The following is an 18646-nucleotide window of genomic DNA, read 5'->3' as shown; positions in this document are numbered from 1 at the left end:
ATATATGTTAATTGTGTTACATAGTAAAGAATCTTTTGGTTTTAGTGGGGTATAACATGTGTTTTTAGATAGTTATTTTTGGTAACTTTCAGAATATTAAAATATGTATACTTGACTAAAAAGGTTAAAAGCGTATTTGGGTTGGCAACTCATCATGTCATGCCTCTTGTTATTTGGCTTCACATGACCTGTCGATTTCAATTTCTGTTTTTTAATAAAAAATTCCCTTAACTTATCCGTGATACCAGGGTTATTTATGGTATTTTGGAGACTAGTGGTACGACTTTTTTGGCTTTATGAAGCATTGATTGGAGCTTTAGTGGGTTGTACTTTACGCAATCTTTGAAAGTTCGATACGACTTCGTGTCTTTTAACTCTTTGAAGTCAAACTTTTCATACAACTTTTTGGGTCACTTCTTTAGTTGAGAATAGGAGACTTAACACATGTGATTTAAAAAAATTAAATGAGTGGGTAGGAGTATAAAAGAAACCAAGTGCTTATAAAAGTATATAAAACTTTTTTTTTAACTGCAAACATATGTTGTCCTACTCCCCTGCTGAATTACTACTCTATTCATCAATATCGAATCATGTTACACCAAAGAGACAATTTCTCTCTTACTATTACTAGTGGGTGATACTACTCTATTCACCAGTATCGAACCAGGTAAAGAGACAATCTGTCTCTTACTAGTGGGCCGAAGCCTCGGTGACATTAAGTTTGATAAGAGATATTAAGATTGACGAGCTATGAAAATTAAATAGAACAATTGAATGTATGGATAACCTTTTTTTTAATTATATCAACCAATCTCTTAATGAATAAGTATGAATATTGGATTCTTTTAATTAGTATAGAGGATAAAATAGTGCAATTATTTAATTCTGTTTAACAATTTTGGTTGGTATTTTAATACTTGATGTAACTAAAATAAATATTATTTAAGAAGTAATATATCCTATCTCCTATGTAAGGAAAATAAATCATTCATTGATTGGAGTAATGTCTAGTTTAAGACAATTGATAAACATAGTAGGGTCCATTATGTGACATATCGCGTCTTAATTATGAAAATTTTTTAACATAATATGTAAGCATAGAAATGATTGATAGAAATATTGATTTAGAAAAGCCTTAAAATGAAACCTCAAAGTTAGACAACTATAAATGAAACTTACAAGAAAGAAGAACGAAAAGAATTGAGCTTTTTAATTTGTAAAAATCTTAGAATTTCGACAACATTTTTTTGGATCAAAAGGTAATGATTCTCACAAGCGCACCTACCACAAATTTCAAAAGAATAATGTAATACTCATCGATTCACACATTTTGAAGAATAATATAATATTTTTCATTATATGATTTATATAATGAAAAGCATTAGATTTATGTTATTAATAAGCAAGAAAATGATTACATTGAAACAGAAGACAAGCGTGTGTCGCTACTCTTTTCTTACATACAAACAATTATATAAGAAATAGCTCTAACGAGAACCCAACAAATGTAAAAACTAACGTATATAAGAAATAGTTCTAACGAGAACCCAACAAATGTAAAAACTAATGTATATAAGAAATAGCTCTAACGAGAACCCAATAAATATAAAAACTAATGTATATAATTTTGTATGGATGCGTCTAATTTCTTTCTTTTGATTTCAATTCATTAAATTCAGTAAGAGAGCTCAACCAAAAAACACCGACTCTCCAACCCAAGTATGGAAATACACGCCATAAGGACTAGGGATGAGCTTGGTACAATACATGTATCCGTACCCGTACATGTACACGTACCAAAAATCAATAAAAACATGTACCAATACTCGTACCAAAATTTTCGGTATGGTACGGGTACGGGTTTTTCGGTACGGTACCCGTTTTTGTACCACTTTGCTTTTTTATTTTCAAATCTTCGACAATTTTGAAATCGATATCAGTACGAGTAGCAAACAACCTTAGTTAGTCCGAGTATCGGTACTTGCACAGGTACGTGACGGGTACCAAACTAGTACAAGTACCAAATTGGTTGCCGATTTAATGATAAGATAGTATTGAAAAACCCTAATCCGGTCGCCGTCTTTAAGTGATTCGTTTGTTGGTTCGAGTCTTAGATGTTATATTATTTAATATTGAAGAAACGTTTGGTACTTGTTCAATAAAAACATGGTTGGGAATTTATTTTATATATTAAAGATGAAGAATCCCAATAAAACCCCTATATAGTTCAAACAGATACAAAATACCAAACGTACCCGTACCGTACTCGTACCCGATTGTACATGTACCCAAATTGAACAAAAATGAGTACTAATACCCGTACCAAATAGGCTAAATCGGTACGGGTACAAGTACGTATATAGGTACGAGTACGAGTACGAGTATTTGGGACAAAATGTTCATCCATAACAAGGACATCTATAATGGTTGTGAAAAGCGCCCCGTCATGTAGCCATATGGGGTTTTTTCAGTTGTATGCGTAGTAGTTTCAAGCCCGTTTAACGATTAAGTAACATTTAAGTTATTTAAACAAACCAATTTTATTAAAAAAAAAATAGAAAGTGATGATTGGCAACTCAGTCATGGAGTAAATGCCTAAAGGAAAAAAAAAAATAATAAATAAAGCCAAAAACGCCTTACTCGTAGCAGTGTGAGACCTTTTGAAAAGGAAAACATGGGTGTTTCACCCCATCCCTTTTCTTTAGTTTGATAATACATCATATATAAAATTACACTAAAAACACAAATTAACCTTAGTCATTCACGGATACGAATTGTGTTTGGTATTTTACTATTTAGATCAACATATCAGTCTTTTGGGCTTTCCTTCCTGCTAACGTTGACTCATATAAATTTTAAAAGTATAAAAGTGATATAAATTAAATTGATATGTTATTTAAGTATATACCTGGTGTACTTAAAATGCCTATGCCCTATAGATAAAAGTAATGCAACTACTAATTTTATTTAACAAGTTTTGTTTAGCATTTCAAATTCAAGGTAATTAAAATTAATATTGCTGCCTTTCAAATAAATAAATACATAAATATATATTACTGAAATTATTTTGGTAAGAGAAATAACCATTCGTTGGTTTAGGTAATGAGTTTTTGATAGAGTGGTAAGGGAGAATTTTGGTGTTACACGTGACTCATGTTCAATTCATGTTTCCATCATTTAGTTTAGATGTACTAGAGTGATGATGGATTGATGGGAAGGTGGAGACCGTGAAATTCACTAGCTTGATCCTTGGACTAAACATGTTTTTATCTCACCGCATTGTCGTGCCTTATAGCTAGTGTTCATCAGTGGTGAAGCTTGGACGTATACGTCGAGGGGGCCAGCCTGAATATGTATAAAAAAATTCATAAACTAGAGGGGGGCGGGCTCAAAATTTCGGTCGGTGACGGGTAAATTTACACTATGTATAAAAATTTTCGGCCGAAAAAGAATAAATTTACACTACCGAGCGAAAAAAACGGAGGGTCTGGGCTCAAAATTTCGGTCGGAAACGAGTACATTTACACTATATATAAAAATTTTCGGTCCGAACAAGGATAAATTTACACTATCGAGCAAAAAACGGAGGGAGCCGGGCTCAAAATTTCGGTCGGAAACAGGTAAATTTACAATATGTATAAAAATTATCGGCCGAAAAAGGATAAATTTATACTACCGAGCGAAAAAAACGGAGGGGGTCGGGGCCACCCCTGGCCCCAACTAAGCTACGCCTCTGGTGTTCACAGACGTTGATCTTAGGTGACGGTTTTCCTAGATTGAAAAACGAGTCTATTCTGATATGAGGAATTTAACAGTCAGTAGCTTATTTAAAATATCAGTTCCAACCTATAAAAAGAAATGAGAACGAGAATACAAAAGAAAAAGTAATGATTAGTTAAGATCACAATCACGGATACCCTAGTTGCCTAGTAGGGCCCAATTTTCATCACCTCTCTTTTGGTAATCCCTTTATTTGTCAAGCAATACTTGTGTGCACACAACCTTTTGTTGCATTCCAACTTCTTTTTGTTATATACTAAATGTGATAAAATCTAAGTTTTATAAAAGTAGTTCATCCAAACAAAATTTTTTAATATAAACGTTAATTTACCTCGCTATAAAAGAAACAATGGTTTCTATATCATCATGTAAGAGATTGTTTGGTAACCTTCTAATAATTCAATTAAAAAAACTACATCTTATTAGTTATGAAATCTCTTATTGGTTAAGTTTCAAGACATACTAAATTATTCATAGACTATATCTTAATTAGTTAAGCATCTTAATGATTTAACATGAAATTGCCGAACAACACATAAATAATCTTTTTCTTGGTTTAACTATCTTGTCATCTATGAGTGTACATTACATACAATTTAATTATAAAACAATTCGAGTAACACATGTTTAGGATGTCACCTAGGCTTCGATATCAAATTCATAAAATATGCAATAATAATTTATAATTTTTGACAATTAGAGTGATTATAGTTATCTGACTTTCTCACCACTTGTGAATCACTATCTTCTTTTAAAAAACCTAGATGGTTACATGATTTATATAAGTTTCTACCAAAATGTGATTTGGTGTTTTAATGTGGGATATGATGTTGACACCAACAACAATACAACATATATTCTGTGACCAAAAGACTTCTGTAAGATGCAAGTTAGTTTGTTCCTTTACCAAACATGGTCAAGATGATTGTAAAGATAGTTTGTTAATAAATGATGTTTACTTAATCTTAACAAATTACAAAATTTTGGATTGATCTTGTATCTTGTAAATAACTTGTTCATCTTGCAATTAACTTTAGCGGTCATGTATCTTACCTGTATGATATAATTGTTATATGAAAGTTAATATGTACACACACATATATTTAGTTATATATCTTGTATGTGACTTCTTCCGCTATAACAAGTGATTTACTAACTGTTCAAACTTCTACACTAGTTTTGGAATTTGCATTTCATGTTACTGACAACGTTATATTAAGAAGAAAACTTACTCCAATAGCGGTGGAAATACAACTTGTTTGAAACACTATTAGGATGCAGGGAGGCGAATACAACAAATTTTTACACTTGGAGGAAATAGTGTTGACTGTTGAAGCGTAATACAAGAGGAAGATGTAACATGAGGAGTTGAGGACTATTGATCCCACTTACCGGTGAAGAACTCGTTTACGGATCATAACCACAAAATAACCTTAACGTGGAGTAAACATTAAACAACAATGACGATGATTAAACATCATAAAATAAAATGTTTTATAGTTTCTATGTATTTTATAATGTATTTAATCTATGTTATATAATTTCCAAAAGTAATCTAACATGTGTACCTTATATTTTATAATATTTAATTTATAAGATTATATGTAAATTTTTAAACAATTCCAACTCAATACATAACAGAGTTAACCGGGCTGGAACCACCTTAATACCTTGGTAAGCCTTTCTGAGGTGGGGGATGTCAACCGTCTATACTGTCTATACTGAATTTGACGCTCCAGATCTAACTAACCCATGAACACATTTAAAGAGGAAACTCATCACTATGAGAAAAACCGATTGAATCAAGTTTCTTACATAAAACCTTAAGATCTGAAGTCTTAATTACCATCACCCCATTTTAATGGACCAGAAGAGCAAAAGGTAACCACGACATGGTGTGATGATAATCGACTTTTTAGATCATGGATACTTGTTTTGTAATAATAAAATTTAATTTGTATATATATCTCACTTTAAAAATCAATGTTAATTGTTACAATATTGTTTATATTATTCGAAAAAGAGAACATGATAACCTAAAGTTGATAATCTATACACCAAAGATCGCATTGGATGAATAATGAAAAAAATATATACATATTATAAGCTACAATAATACACTACATGTAGTTTGGTGTATGAAACATCTTTCTATAACCATTATGTCACTAATGGTAAGTATTCACCAACTTTCTGATGTTTTGATCTGATCTCTTCCAAACATTTAAAAAAGTGGATTTCATAAATGCTTGTCTTGAAACCGTGTAGGTGTCTATTTGCTAGTTAAATAAGGAGTATAAAACATCAATGGTTTGTTATGATTCGCATAATGATGTCGCCCTTACAACGTATAAGACAATACTTATTATAACTATTTGTTACGGCGTTTGGAACAATCATAATACCCGAATGAGCTTTTATGAGACGGAATGTCAACTGTTTATACTGATTTTGATGCTTCAGACCTAACTCACACATGTACCATTAATGAAGAAACTAAACACTGTAAGAAAACCTCATTGATATGTAAATCGTCATACCATTGTTGGTGTTACACACATGACTTTCGACCGGGTTTGTAATTTCCAATAAACTATCAAATCTATAATATGTTAATACATGGGTCATTCGTGTAATTAATTCTATTTTTTATGATTTGAAGATTTAGTGTATTATATTTTCCAAACACTCAAGATCTATTAGTTTAGTGATAGGACACTTGCCTAGTTGCCGACTTGCCTCTACACATGTGTTGATGAGTTTAAATCTTTGCATGTGCAAGCTAAGGTGAAATTTGTGGGTGTAAAAAAATTGTTGTTAAAAAAACATTTTTCTAACAAAATTAAATTTAACTTGTGGTTATTTGAGAATCATTAATCACATTTGAATAATATGATGGGTAATTTTGTAATTCTATCTTATGTCTTTTTTTATAAATATTAGCGTTATGTATAACAAAACCCTAAAGGCTTCCCCATACGAGATTGACAACTTCAGTTCCTTTTCTCTCTCTCTACAAAATTAAAAAACTTTTTTAAAAGGCAACTCATAACATTTCTAAGTATTAACCGCTAGCTAATGGAATAAGTATGCATAAGCCCCATCAACTTTTGCTGCTTTATAAAAGTTATTTTCCAACATTTAAAATAAATATAATGTATCTAGAAAGTCATCCATATATTAAAAAGAGGGAAATAAAATAAAATAAAATCTTTGTTATTTAAAAGGGAGAGTTTGAGCTCAAAAGCCAGGAACTAAAACAATACTTAATCAAGAATGAATAAGATTAGGACTAGGATGTCTTTTATTACAAATAAGACATTAAGATTGTAATATATTTCATCAAGTCAAAGTAAACATATAGTATTTTGATAGAATATATACACATATCCATTCACCAAAAACAAGTACATAACTAGCTGTAAAGTTAGCAAAAATGCAGATGCGCCTCATTTCTAAAACAACAATCTTTCTTCTACCATATAAACCTCTGAATCCCCGGCTCGTGGTTCCAATGAAAGGGCCGAAATAAGAACATTATCATAGTGAAGATATTAATGGATGTGTACAGGTATCCCATCAAGAACCACGCTCGATCGTTAGTGATATGACTATGAATAATCAGGAAAAAGAACGGGATGGTGTAGTATCTGAACTCTATCAGTGGTGCAGGAACAAGAGCAGCGGCCGTGGCTAGAAAATAAGCTAAAACCCATACTTTCTTCTGAACTTTACCTGCAAGTAATATTTGTAGGTTGTTCAGTAAAATGAAACATATGGGGATATGCGATAAATGGGTCAAGAAAAAGGTTCCGGGTCTTTTATAAGAGGTCAACACGTTGAATCGATACATACCCACACTCTTTAGCGCATTTATTAAAATAACGAAAATAGTCAACGTGAATACGGAATACTATACAATTAAAATAAGGGTATAAAAAACTAGCACATTTTCTTATTTTTCACAAAAGATCTATACACCAAATTTTGGTATTTAAAGTCTCTCAACTTGTAAAAAATGCACGTACTATAGAAAATTAAAAAAAATGACTTGTTAAGTCTTAAATTGGACAAAATAAAATAGTGTCATATATATATACACATTGCAAAATCGTTGAATGCACAAATACTTGTTAACTTAATTTAAAAAGACGCGCCTGAGGCGTTTTTGAAAACGCCTTATTTTACGTAAGGCGCTAAAATACATGAGGCGCCCTGAGGCGACACATTAGCTGGCGAGGCGTGAGGCGCTGCCTCCAGCGCCTCATGTGATTCAGTCCAAATTAGATTGAAAATGTAGCTGTTTGAGCCATCTACTTAAAATAATATCGTTGGGGCTCATCTATAAAACATTATCCAACCGTATTATATATATTTATCACTCTATTTAATTCAAACCACTCTTTAATTTTCATATTCAAAGTTCATCTTCTCCAAATATCAACCTTCTAGGCGTTTCAAGTTTATCTTCTCCTCAGTAATCACTAACAACTTTTAAATCAGTTCAAACTCACCTAATTATTACACATATGTTTATGACTCAAGAGGTATTTTTCTTCATTATTACTTTTTACTATACCTTTTACTTTTTATTCTAAGAATTGAAGTGTTTTGCAACTTCTAAATATGTTTTTATAATGTTTAACCTATGTATTAAGTATTCATGTTTAGTTTTACAAATATGTTTTATCTTTATGATTGATTTTCAAGTAAAATATGTCATGTATAATTAATTTTTAGTAATTTTTAAATTGAGCGCCTCACATACGTGAAGCTCACGCTTCGCGCCTAGCGCTTAACGCTTCGGATTTTTGAACCAAAACGACTCGCCTCGGCTAACGCTTTTTTAAACCAAGCTTGTTAAGTCATTATTTTTCTAAAATTCCGTAAGTACAATATAGACACGTTTTGGAACTATTAGCATACAAAAATTAGTTTAGTGACTTTTCATTTTTGTGTATTTTTTTACAAATAAGAAAGTAGGGACTGTAATTAAAAATAAGAAAGTATAGTGGTTTTATGGTATAAACCTTTAAATCATAATCTTATCTATTTTTTAAGCAAAGTGATATGCAAGGTTGTAACATGAAAGCATTTGGATGCACTTTGGGGGCGATTTTAAACCTATTTGGCCAGATCCATTATTAATTAAGTTAAAAAAATTCACCCATTATAGATATAAAACGATAACCCCAATCGACCAATTATCAGATAAATAGATAAATAACTACATGAAGCGGGATACTGACCTAATACATTAAGGATGGAAGCCCATGAGTAGACATATAATGGAACCAGCAAATATCTTGTTGACCAGTGAGCGTTTATAATCTTTCGCCATAAATAAAATGGATAGTGACGGTTATCAGCAAGTAGATACGGGTGAGCGATGCTGAAATGGCAGAAAAATAATATTAGATGCAACATGTTATTGAATAATCCAGTTCAAATAAACAACTATTATAAAACATGTGCAGAATATGATATTTGGATGTCATTTATAATTAATATAATGGTATTGTGCATTTGGCAAATTCTAAATATATAATATAATCAAAACCAAACCTGAAATAGTGCACGAAAAGAAAGCTAATTATAGTAGCCGAAACCCACAGTAAAATACTAATTGGTTTATTCTTTACGAATGATCGAGTCAAACTTGCAAATTGACTTTTGCTAAAATGCAGCGGAGCCATAAAACCACATGAGACTAAACCGTAGTACAATAACTGAACAAAATGTGGAGAAACCGTGTGAGCTTCTTTAGCCCCTGCAAACACAAATACCAAATTACATTTTTAAATCCAAACAAAAATGAATACAAAAGAAATCACAAAAGTGAGAAAATGTTATAAAAAATATAAATGAAAGTGAGAGTTACCAAGAACTATACTGCCATTCCATTTAACAAATGCAACAAAAGCCAATAATAATAAAAGGAAGGGACTAAAAGTGACAAGAAGCTTCCATTTTAGATTCCATGATACTAATAAGATGTTCTGAATCTCACTAAACAAACCTGCATTAATAAAATAAGGTTAAATAATTTAATATTATATAATTTATAGATGAAAGTTCGATCTATATGCTAAATGAATCGAGTGGTATAAATGAATTGGCGATTTCACTTTTAGTTACGCTTTTATATTTTACCCATTTGACTCGTTGCTTTCGTCCTTAAACTAAAGAAATAACATAAATCATTCTTAATGGACTTTTTTATTTCTTTTTAATAAGAAAGTGGGATTAAATCATTAAGTTAAATACACACAATAGTCCCTGAAAAGGTGAAAGGAACAAAATACCCTTATTTGCAAAGCGCGTAACTGAACTTACAAAGAAAAATCTAATGTCTGTTAGTGGAAAGGATGTAAACTACTACAACATATAAACAAACTTTATTTATTTTCTGAGAATTTAAAATGCAAATAAGATGAAACGAACCTGATGAACGGTCAGGATGAGAGGTGAGACTCGTTTCATGACTGACAGTATCAATAGCATTACTCAATCTTCGTTTTTTTAGATTTGAACTAATATTAACGCCTTTATTTGAAACAAAATATTCATTTTCTGGCTCTGATAAAATATTATCTTCATGCTTCTGTTTTTCTTGAACAAGATCTAAAACTCCAGTACATGCAACAAATAGCATCCAAATAATATTTGTTTGGCGTACAAGTACCGCAACAGCTCCAAGCTGCATTAAAGTTGGTTAAAATCAGTTATTGAAATACAAAACATCCATCAAGATATTACTAAAAGCGGGAAAATGTAATCTCTTTGTATGCGAGTAAAAAAATAACTTGTAATATAATGGTGGAATAAGAGTATATTAGTAATTCTAATCATCTGATAATAAGTTTTATTGAACGATCAAACACGAATAATTAAACAAGCAGGTTTTCTTGTCCGTGTTCATTCGTTAAGAAAATGAGCATGCTTGTGTTCTTTATGTTCGTTCATTAACAATATAAACGAACGATTCATGAACGTAAACTCCAGACATAACTGAACATATATGAATGAATATAACTGAGCTAAAACTAGTTAAAAGTAATGTGAAAAATAATGCAAAATGTTCTGGCAAAAAAAACTTAAAACGGATATATTAACGAAACGTAAAGTAACAAACTTAAACAAACGTATGTGAAAGACCATAAACAAATCTAAGTGAACAAAAGAGACATGTGTTCACGACCATAAACGAACTTCCCTCCAAACGGTTCACTAACTGCTCACTGAACGTCCGATTCGTTTATAGGCCTACTCCTAAGTAATTAGATAATCATATGCAAAAGTAGGTTGCCAAACGCTATAAAGTATAAACTGATTGGTAACATATCTCTAACGTGTCAAACATGCAAAAGTATAAAATAACCTAAAAAGAAAATTGGTCAAACAGGTCAAAAGCCACACAAAGTGTATATTAACTGCACAAAACCTCCTACCTCATTTCTATACAAACAAATATCATATTAATATTGAATAATATAACCTTTATATCATATATTCATATTTGACACATGTACTACTTATAAAAAACTTAAAATTTAATAAACTTAGTCAGTTATTACCAAAGCACTGCACTCATAGTTCTTTTTGAGACACATCAGATACATCGCAAGAACTATTGTAAGTGACGCAACGTCTGTATAATAAAGAAAAGTGAAGAACCAATGAAGGGGATATAAGGCTAAAACAACCGTGCACAAAGTTGTTTTTTTGTCACCAAGTGCTGGTTTCAAATGTTTAATTATATCATGAACCAAAATGCTGCAAACTACAGCAAGTAAACCATTTGTAGAACGAAGAACTGGTGTTGAGCACACGTTAATAAAATATGAGGCGGGTTGTGTAAATAAAAAGGCGGGAAATAAAGATGACACATAGGCCAGTGAAATAAAGTACCTGCAAAAATATGTTAATTTCAGTCAGCAACAATCTTTTTAGGCTTGCAAACAAATCTAACGAACACGAAAGGAGAATATTCGAGTTCGTTCGTTTACTTTAACCGAACAGATGATCGAACACGAACAATTAAATAAAAAAGTCTTCCTGTTCGTGTTCGTTTGTTTAAAAAAATTTATGTGTTCGTGCTCATTTATGTTCGTTTGTTAACCATAGAAACAAACGAACATAGCTGAAAATAGTTGAACGAACATAACTAAAAAAGTTATTCAAACTAGACTAACTTGTAATGATCCTAAAACTTTCAATGAACGAACTTAAATAAACGTAAAGTAACAAACATACATGAGCGTAAACAAATGAGCATAAACAAATCAAAAAAAATTAAGAGGACGGGTATATACGAAAGTAACTCCATAATAATAACGACCGACCGAAAAGTGAAAGTGAAACTTACAGTCCAGGAGGAGTGGTTATCATGGGATCCCAAGTTTTAAAATGACCTGCACAATACTGCTGAGCTTGAGGAACATGAAAGAACTCATCCTACACCAAACAACCAAAACATTTCATTAATTAATTAATAATTTATGAAATGAATTTGTTAGGAAGCAAGCAAAGAAGCATACCATGTAAGGTTGAGGAAGAATGTGATTAAGAACAAGTGAGATTGGTAAGACCCATGAGCTCACAATCAATGCAGCTGCAAGTCTACCCATTTCTACTGAAAACAAGTGTATAAAGTTAGGGCTAATAGAGACTCCATAAATCATGTATAGATAACATAATAATATAAAAATTGTAGTAGAAAGAAGAATCAACGTACCCGGAGGAGGCGATTGCGAGTGAACAAGAGGCGAAAAGAGAGAATAATAATAATATTAGGAGTGGAGTTGAAGGTGAATTGGGTTTGGATCTCAAAACCGGATCTTTCTCACAGCCGACGATAGTGGTGGCCGACGCAGATGGAGTAGAGTGGAGGGCCGGAGGCTAGATATGTGGAGGAAAGTCTGGTTTTATACGAACCGTTACGGTTTGAGATTTTTTTAAACCGACCGACCGATAGTTAATGGAAAAACCCGACCGTGAAACCAAACCGATGATTGGTTTGGACGGTTTCACAGTTGCGAACCGATTCATGAACACCCCTAGGTTTTGGGTTAACCCAAAAATACACTAATAAACTTTTAATTTTATAACCAAAACACTTCTAGGCATAATGAACTAACCTTAGCCACTAAGATCGTCATCATCTAGTCAAGGTCAATTGTTCCCATTCCACCTTTTTCGTCTGCTTATTGTTTATAAAGAAACACTAAGTTAACCCTGGAAGGTTTAACCTAATATCTCGACCGATGAATCAATGACACTATCTAACCCTTAGTTAACTTAGTTTAAGATCCTCCGATGAGTCAATACTAACAATCGTTAGGAATTCCGGCAACCGTGACCTGCAAAACCAATCCTCCTCATTAAAGGAGACATGTGTTAGGTCGGAGAAAGTTGCAGCTCTCATTGGTTTTTCTGGTCTTTAGCTACTTTAGCGTATATCCTTGTTGTTGAATAAGATGTTTCACAAATATCTGACTCGTCGGAGATGAGGTTCACCATCTTGGCACCTGAAGGCGGGGATCCTACCCTCTTAGGAACCTTTTCAGGATCATGACTCCTGTTATTTTTCATGCCTAGTAATTCTTTCAGATGGCCCTGGCTTAGGAGATAACTAATTTCTTTTCTAAGTGCCATACAATCTTATGTTAAATGATCAAAGTCTTCATGAAAGGCACAACATTTGGATTTATCCTTCCAGGAATTGTTCCTTTTTATATGCTTGCGGTCATCTCGCCTTGTCTCCAAGATCCTGCATACATTTGGATTTATTGGTGTCGTGGAGAATCTCTTAATCCACGCATTTTGATGTTACAAGTTATATTTTTATTCCTTCCAGCTGCTTCCAAGCTTCTTGTGGACTACTTATATGTTTCCACAAGCTGATTTTCCAAACCGTCCTAAGCTTCTGCCAACCTACTTTATCTGGTGGTAGTTGTAAAGAATATTTGAGCAAGGATCAGCCCAAACTCTACTTTTTTTTGTAGAGTTCTAGTTGAGCGGTGGTTTGTAGCTTAATCGATTACCATAAGCTATTTATTATGATCCTTGGTGTTCACATCAGTGCTTTAGGAATTTGCTTGTAGATGCGAGTAGGAACGTTTCTTTAGTTAATCAGTTTTATGTGTTGCTCTAAACATAGCTTAAATCTTTTTTTTCTTATTTCAATCAACTATTTATTCTTGGAGCATCTACGAGGTGCGGTGATATTTTAGCAAGTTGCTTTGAACAAATTACTTATTAACCTTGACCTTGTAGGTTTTGCTTTATAGAAAATTATATGAAAGATGAGCATGTCATATGTTTGACACATGCGTGATCATTTAAATGCGAGCTATTGGAATGGACTTTCATTGGTTGTGAAGATGCATTCTTTTGGGTAGTTTTTTCACTCGTTTTTCGATTGAAAGAAACAAAGTTTATATTTTAGAGAAACATATACCTTATTCTGGTTACGATTTTATTTGATGCTTCTTTTCTTCCCATGGTAATGTTGCATATGTAACAAGATACTTGTGACCATTTTAGCTTCCAAGCAGGAGCTTCGATATGTATAGCTGTTAAAAAGTGAGATCTTAGGTATTCGTATCCTCAGCCCCCAAGGTATAAGTAGTTATGACGTAGTTATGGATGCTTGTGACTTAGTATCTTTTTCTTCGCTTTTTGAAATTTATGATATATGGGCTTCTTTCGTAAAATAGCCCAATTTGAACCTTATATACATGAGCATGAAGCTAGCAAGCTTCGCATATGTGAATCTCTTTCTAGGTATTCTTATGCATGGTTGACCGGTAGTAATCTTTATTTAAGCTTCTTATGGTTGCATCTTATTTTAATGAAATGTTTGGTTGCCTTATTGTTTCAATTGCTTGAGTATTTTAACGAGTTATAGCTAAGGAGTTATCCGATTTTATGACTCAAGTGTTATACAACTTAACAAAACACCGTAAAATGGTTATTATGATTCACATGTTGATCAATTTTTCATGGTTACCATAATTAAAAATTAATGCATATTTTCTTAGACAAGTATGTAAAAATATTTTACATGTAGGATAAAAATTACACAAATCATATATGAAAAATATATATATACCTTGTATGTTCTGTTTTTTATATTGGACACACATGCATATTGTCATCACGAATATACCTACACCGAACTTTTATTTGTTAATAAGCTGAAATAATCCACAATAAGATGTGATAATGATCAAAACATAGTTTTTGTTGGGTTCATGTTAGGTGGGCTTTATGAATGGTTTTACTCTCTAACCGGTGGAGGGAATAGTGGGTGTTAAAGAGTTAGAGAACTATGTTACACTATCTACCTATCATTGGTGTTTCAATTGTATTGTATGTCAGAGATGTGCAACAATAATATTTGCGTGAAACATACGAAACATACCAAATGAGACAAAGTATGTGAATTTGGGTGCCTAAGACTTAAAGAGATATGTGTTGTAACTTGAATATAAGTATAAGGTTGTAAAAGTTGTTAGGCGTTTTCAGGACAGTCAATTAGGAAGTTGCGAGTACTTGGTATATGTGGGGTATACTCGGGGATTACTCAGACATGGTATTTTATAACAAAATTAATTATTTGGAGATTATATATATATGTTAAATATAAAAAGTTTACTAAATATTCTACAAAATACAAACGTAAAGTACAAAAACCAATCAATAATACTTCTATATTAGTTCAAGAATATGTCTCAATTGATGAAAGACGTACTTCAATTGAGCTTGAATAGGAGGTGTGTGAGTTTGGAACTTTTAATCGGATGATAACAATGGCGATTGCGAGTTCATAACTGAAATTAGGCTGCGTCTTAGCGTGAAAAGGGAAAAAAAACAATGTTAGGCTCTCAGAGAAATTAGGTTTTTCTAACAATAGTCAAAATTTAGTTAAGACCGAGTTGGACCCCTAGGCTGAGTAGAGCCGTCTAGTACTGAGTTGGACCGCCTAGGACCGATTCCAATTTTTTTGACATTGGGGAAGAAATACGGTGTAGTGAAGTGCCGAGGTGCGATTAGGAGCCGAGTACTCGACCGCCTAGGCCGACTTTTACAACACTAAATATAACATATCAGGATGTCTTTGAGGATGATATAAAGTTTTGTTTTATAAAATTAAAATGATCTAACATATTTCTCACACAATAAACATGAGTGTATAACTAAATCTTATTCAAGTAGGCATCATGGTATGGTATCCATACAATTTATATAAAAATCGTAGCATTATTCCTTTTGTAAGATCTAAAACATGCTCGATAGTTGATACATGTGCATTTAAATCACCTCCTATTTAGACATGGTTTTTAAAACTTTCTTGAAGTATCACCACCATAGAATATTGGATGGAGAAAGTCAGAAAACAAAGTAATGATGTTGATTAAAGTTGCATAAAGTTGGATTATTCAAACTTTAATCATGAGTCTTGTACTTGAAGTATGATCGAGCAATCAGAATGATTCCCACTAATCATATATAATTGAATATATACAAAATATATAAAGAGATTTGTGTTAATATGATAAATTTGGGAATTGCTTCAACTACCGATTACCTTCTCATTTTCATGTTCATAGTCCAACTTTCCAGTGGATGGAGTATCTATTACTAATCGTATTTGACTTTTCACACCCCTCACTTTCCCACTAACTTGTTTGGGCAACATCTTATCATAGTGATTATAAAAAGACAGACATATAGGGGATGTATATCAATCATTTAATGTAGAGTGTGGTTATATTTGGTTCATTGGTTGTTTATTTCATTCGGTTTCTTTGACAACATGTGATGTTGGATCGAAAATATGAGTCATCATATGATGTTGTAAAGGTTGGCCAAAACAAGCTAGAAAATTCATTTGAATAAGATATTTTAACAACTTCCTACAAGATGAATACAGACCGACAACCATAATTCCTGGTGCAAAATTTCTTCATGAAACGATTGGTTTGAATATCACTATCATCTTGTATAACATCAACTTTATAAATGGTAACGGTGCCTCGCCATGCTTCATCAAGATACAATATGCACACACGTTTGCAAATACATAGTTACATACCTACACGCATAGTACATGAATGCGTGCATGCACATGTATATATTTGAGAAAAGGGGTGTGACTGTAAAACCTCCGTCATCTTACAATTGATGTGTAATTTTCAGATAAATATTGAAAAAGAAACCCTAATCCGAGTTTGTCAAAATTGGATTGTTTGAAACCACTATTTTATAATAAGCCTCAAATGAGAGTTACAAACTTACAACTATATGGAGAGAATTATCAGTGTGGATTTCAAAGGGACGATTACTCAATGGCTCGAAAATCATGACTTGGGTTACTATTACTTAGAAAGGTTAAAAAAAATTGTGAACATTTACACAAAAGCATATATACTATGCAATAATCATAGTTTTTTTAATTAAGTTTTTTTATTGTAGTTAATAGCTTTATTACATTTTAACTTAAAAGTTAGTTGCTAAGTAACTAGAACATATCAGGGTCTTTGGCTTACCGGTATCAAAGTGTTGGATAAGCATTTGTTTTCCCTTCTGTGAAGAATTGATCAAATTTGGACATGGTGTAAGTGTGTAACTATGTAAACTTCCTCAGACCACCCCGCTTGGCTCCATAGGATCGTATCTACATGTTATGAAGACACTACCAACATTGTGCCCTAACAAAAAGGCGACTCTAAGGATACTATTGGTTAAAATTTTATACGATATCCCAAATTGTATATTTATTTATGTTAAAAATAAGATGAATTCAACGGTTTAAATAAGGTTTCATGTTACAACTTTTCTTATGCAAATCTATTTTTGTGGATCCTAGCATCTTATTGAGAGAATGTTAATATGCAATAATATTGCTATAGTTCAAAAACATGTAATCAACTCATAAACATTTACATCTGCATAGAACAACAAAATGATTATAAGTAGAATAAAGATTAAATTATTACTAACCATTTACCACATTTGTTTGTCATGTAACATAATTGTGGTGGAATCCGAATCTTCCAATTAGACAACCAAATGATGTGGTTTTTAGTGTTTACCAAATACTGTTTTCAATATCCCTTTTCAGTTTATTAAATAGTAATAATAATTAATAATAATAATAATCCACTTGCGGCCTCTAATACTGGTAGCCAGTAGGAAGGCTTAAGTTCTCAAATGGAGGCTCAAGTTCGATCCTCACTAGTGTCACTTTGGGTGGATATTGACAATGAAGAATTTGAGTTATGCATTGCGAGGCTATCACTTTGGATCCCGAGCCCACCCGAGTTTTCGCTCACCCTGTGTTGCGTCGAAGAGTTTTATTCTTGGCAGCACAACGACTGGTAAGTGGCAGCCGACAATATGGTTTCCATGGAGAACGCCCAAGCCAAACTCTGAAGCCAACATGGATTGACCAAAGTGGGGCAACGAACTTTCCAGATTAAAAACACGATGTCCAAAACACACATAGAAAATCGTCGTTTTAAAAAAAATAAATAATAATAATAATAACAATAAAACACCTTTTTAGTCTCCAGTTTCTTGATTTATTCACTTTGAAGGACATTTTAATCATTTCTTGCCTTCACATATTCAAATCACACCCCCAGATCAATACCACCATTTTCAAAATCTATATCTATCTTTATCTTCATCTTCATCTTCATCTTCATCTTCATCTTCATCTTCATCTTCATCTTTAAACTCAATCCAACTCCAGCCTCTTTCTTGTTCAATTGATAATGGTTTCCTGGATTCTGACAAATATCTAGCAAGAATCATCTAGTTCTTGCTCTTGATTATATCAAGATAAATTATTTAA

At 32.4% G+C, this 18646-nt stretch overlaps 1 protein-coding gene across 2 annotated transcripts; it reads right to left on the bottom strand.

Annotated features, from left to right (window-relative positions):
* Positions 1 to 7094: 7094 nt before the first annotated feature.
* Positions 7095 to 12650, bottom strand: LOC143633147 (dol-P-Glc:Glc(2)Man(9)GlcNAc(2)-PP-Dol alpha-1,2-glucosyltransferase-like). 2 transcript variants are annotated; one of them, XM_077101495.1, is made up of 9 exons: positions 12518 to 12650; positions 12321 to 12415; positions 12149 to 12237; positions 11358 to 11691; positions 10225 to 10480; positions 9662 to 9799; positions 9346 to 9550; positions 9030 to 9172; positions 7095 to 7515 (listed from the first exon to the last, which is right to left on the bottom strand). In XM_077101495.1, exons 2-9 carry the CDS (start codon positions 12408 to 12410, stop codon positions 7256 to 7258), a joined length of 1515 nt encoding a protein of 504 aa, XP_076957610.1. In that variant the 5' UTR covers positions 12411 to 12415; positions 12518 to 12650; the 3' UTR covers positions 7095 to 7255. The 2 variants fall into 2 exon arrangements, with proteins under 2 accessions (XP_076957610.1, XP_076957611.1); XM_077101496.1 differs by having other exon boundaries at positions 12321 to 12412; positions 12518 to 12638.
* Positions 12651 to 18646: the final 5996 nt, after the last annotated feature.

This window comes from Bidens hawaiensis, unplaced genomic scaffold (assembly GCF_021521415.1).
Source record: "Bidens hawaiensis isolate Kalapana, Puna unplaced genomic scaffold, B.hawaiensis_p1.1 tig00006617_1, whole genome shotgun sequence".
NCBI classification, from domain to species: domain Eukaryota; kingdom Viridiplantae; phylum Streptophyta; class Magnoliopsida; order Asterales; family Asteraceae; genus Bidens; species Bidens hawaiensis.
This window is presented reverse-complemented; position numbering and strand designations above follow the sequence as displayed.

What these genes read in the sequence shown, in the direction of transcription:
- LOC143633147 (XM_077101495.1), bottom strand. Translation starts at nt 12,410, where the DNA reads ATGGGTAGACTTGCAGCTGCATTGATTGTGAGCTCATGGGTCTTACCA. An exon ending in GAATGGCAGTATAGTTCTTG is followed by an intron (nt 9,551 to 9,661) that starts GTAACTCTCACT and finishes TTGTGTTTGCAG; the next exon opens with GGGCTAAAGAAGCTCACACG. An exon ending in CTTTTCGTGCACTATTTCAG is followed by an intron (nt 9,173 to 9,345) that starts GTTTGGTTTTGA and finishes CTGCCATTTCAG; the next exon opens with CATCGCTCACCCGTATCTAC.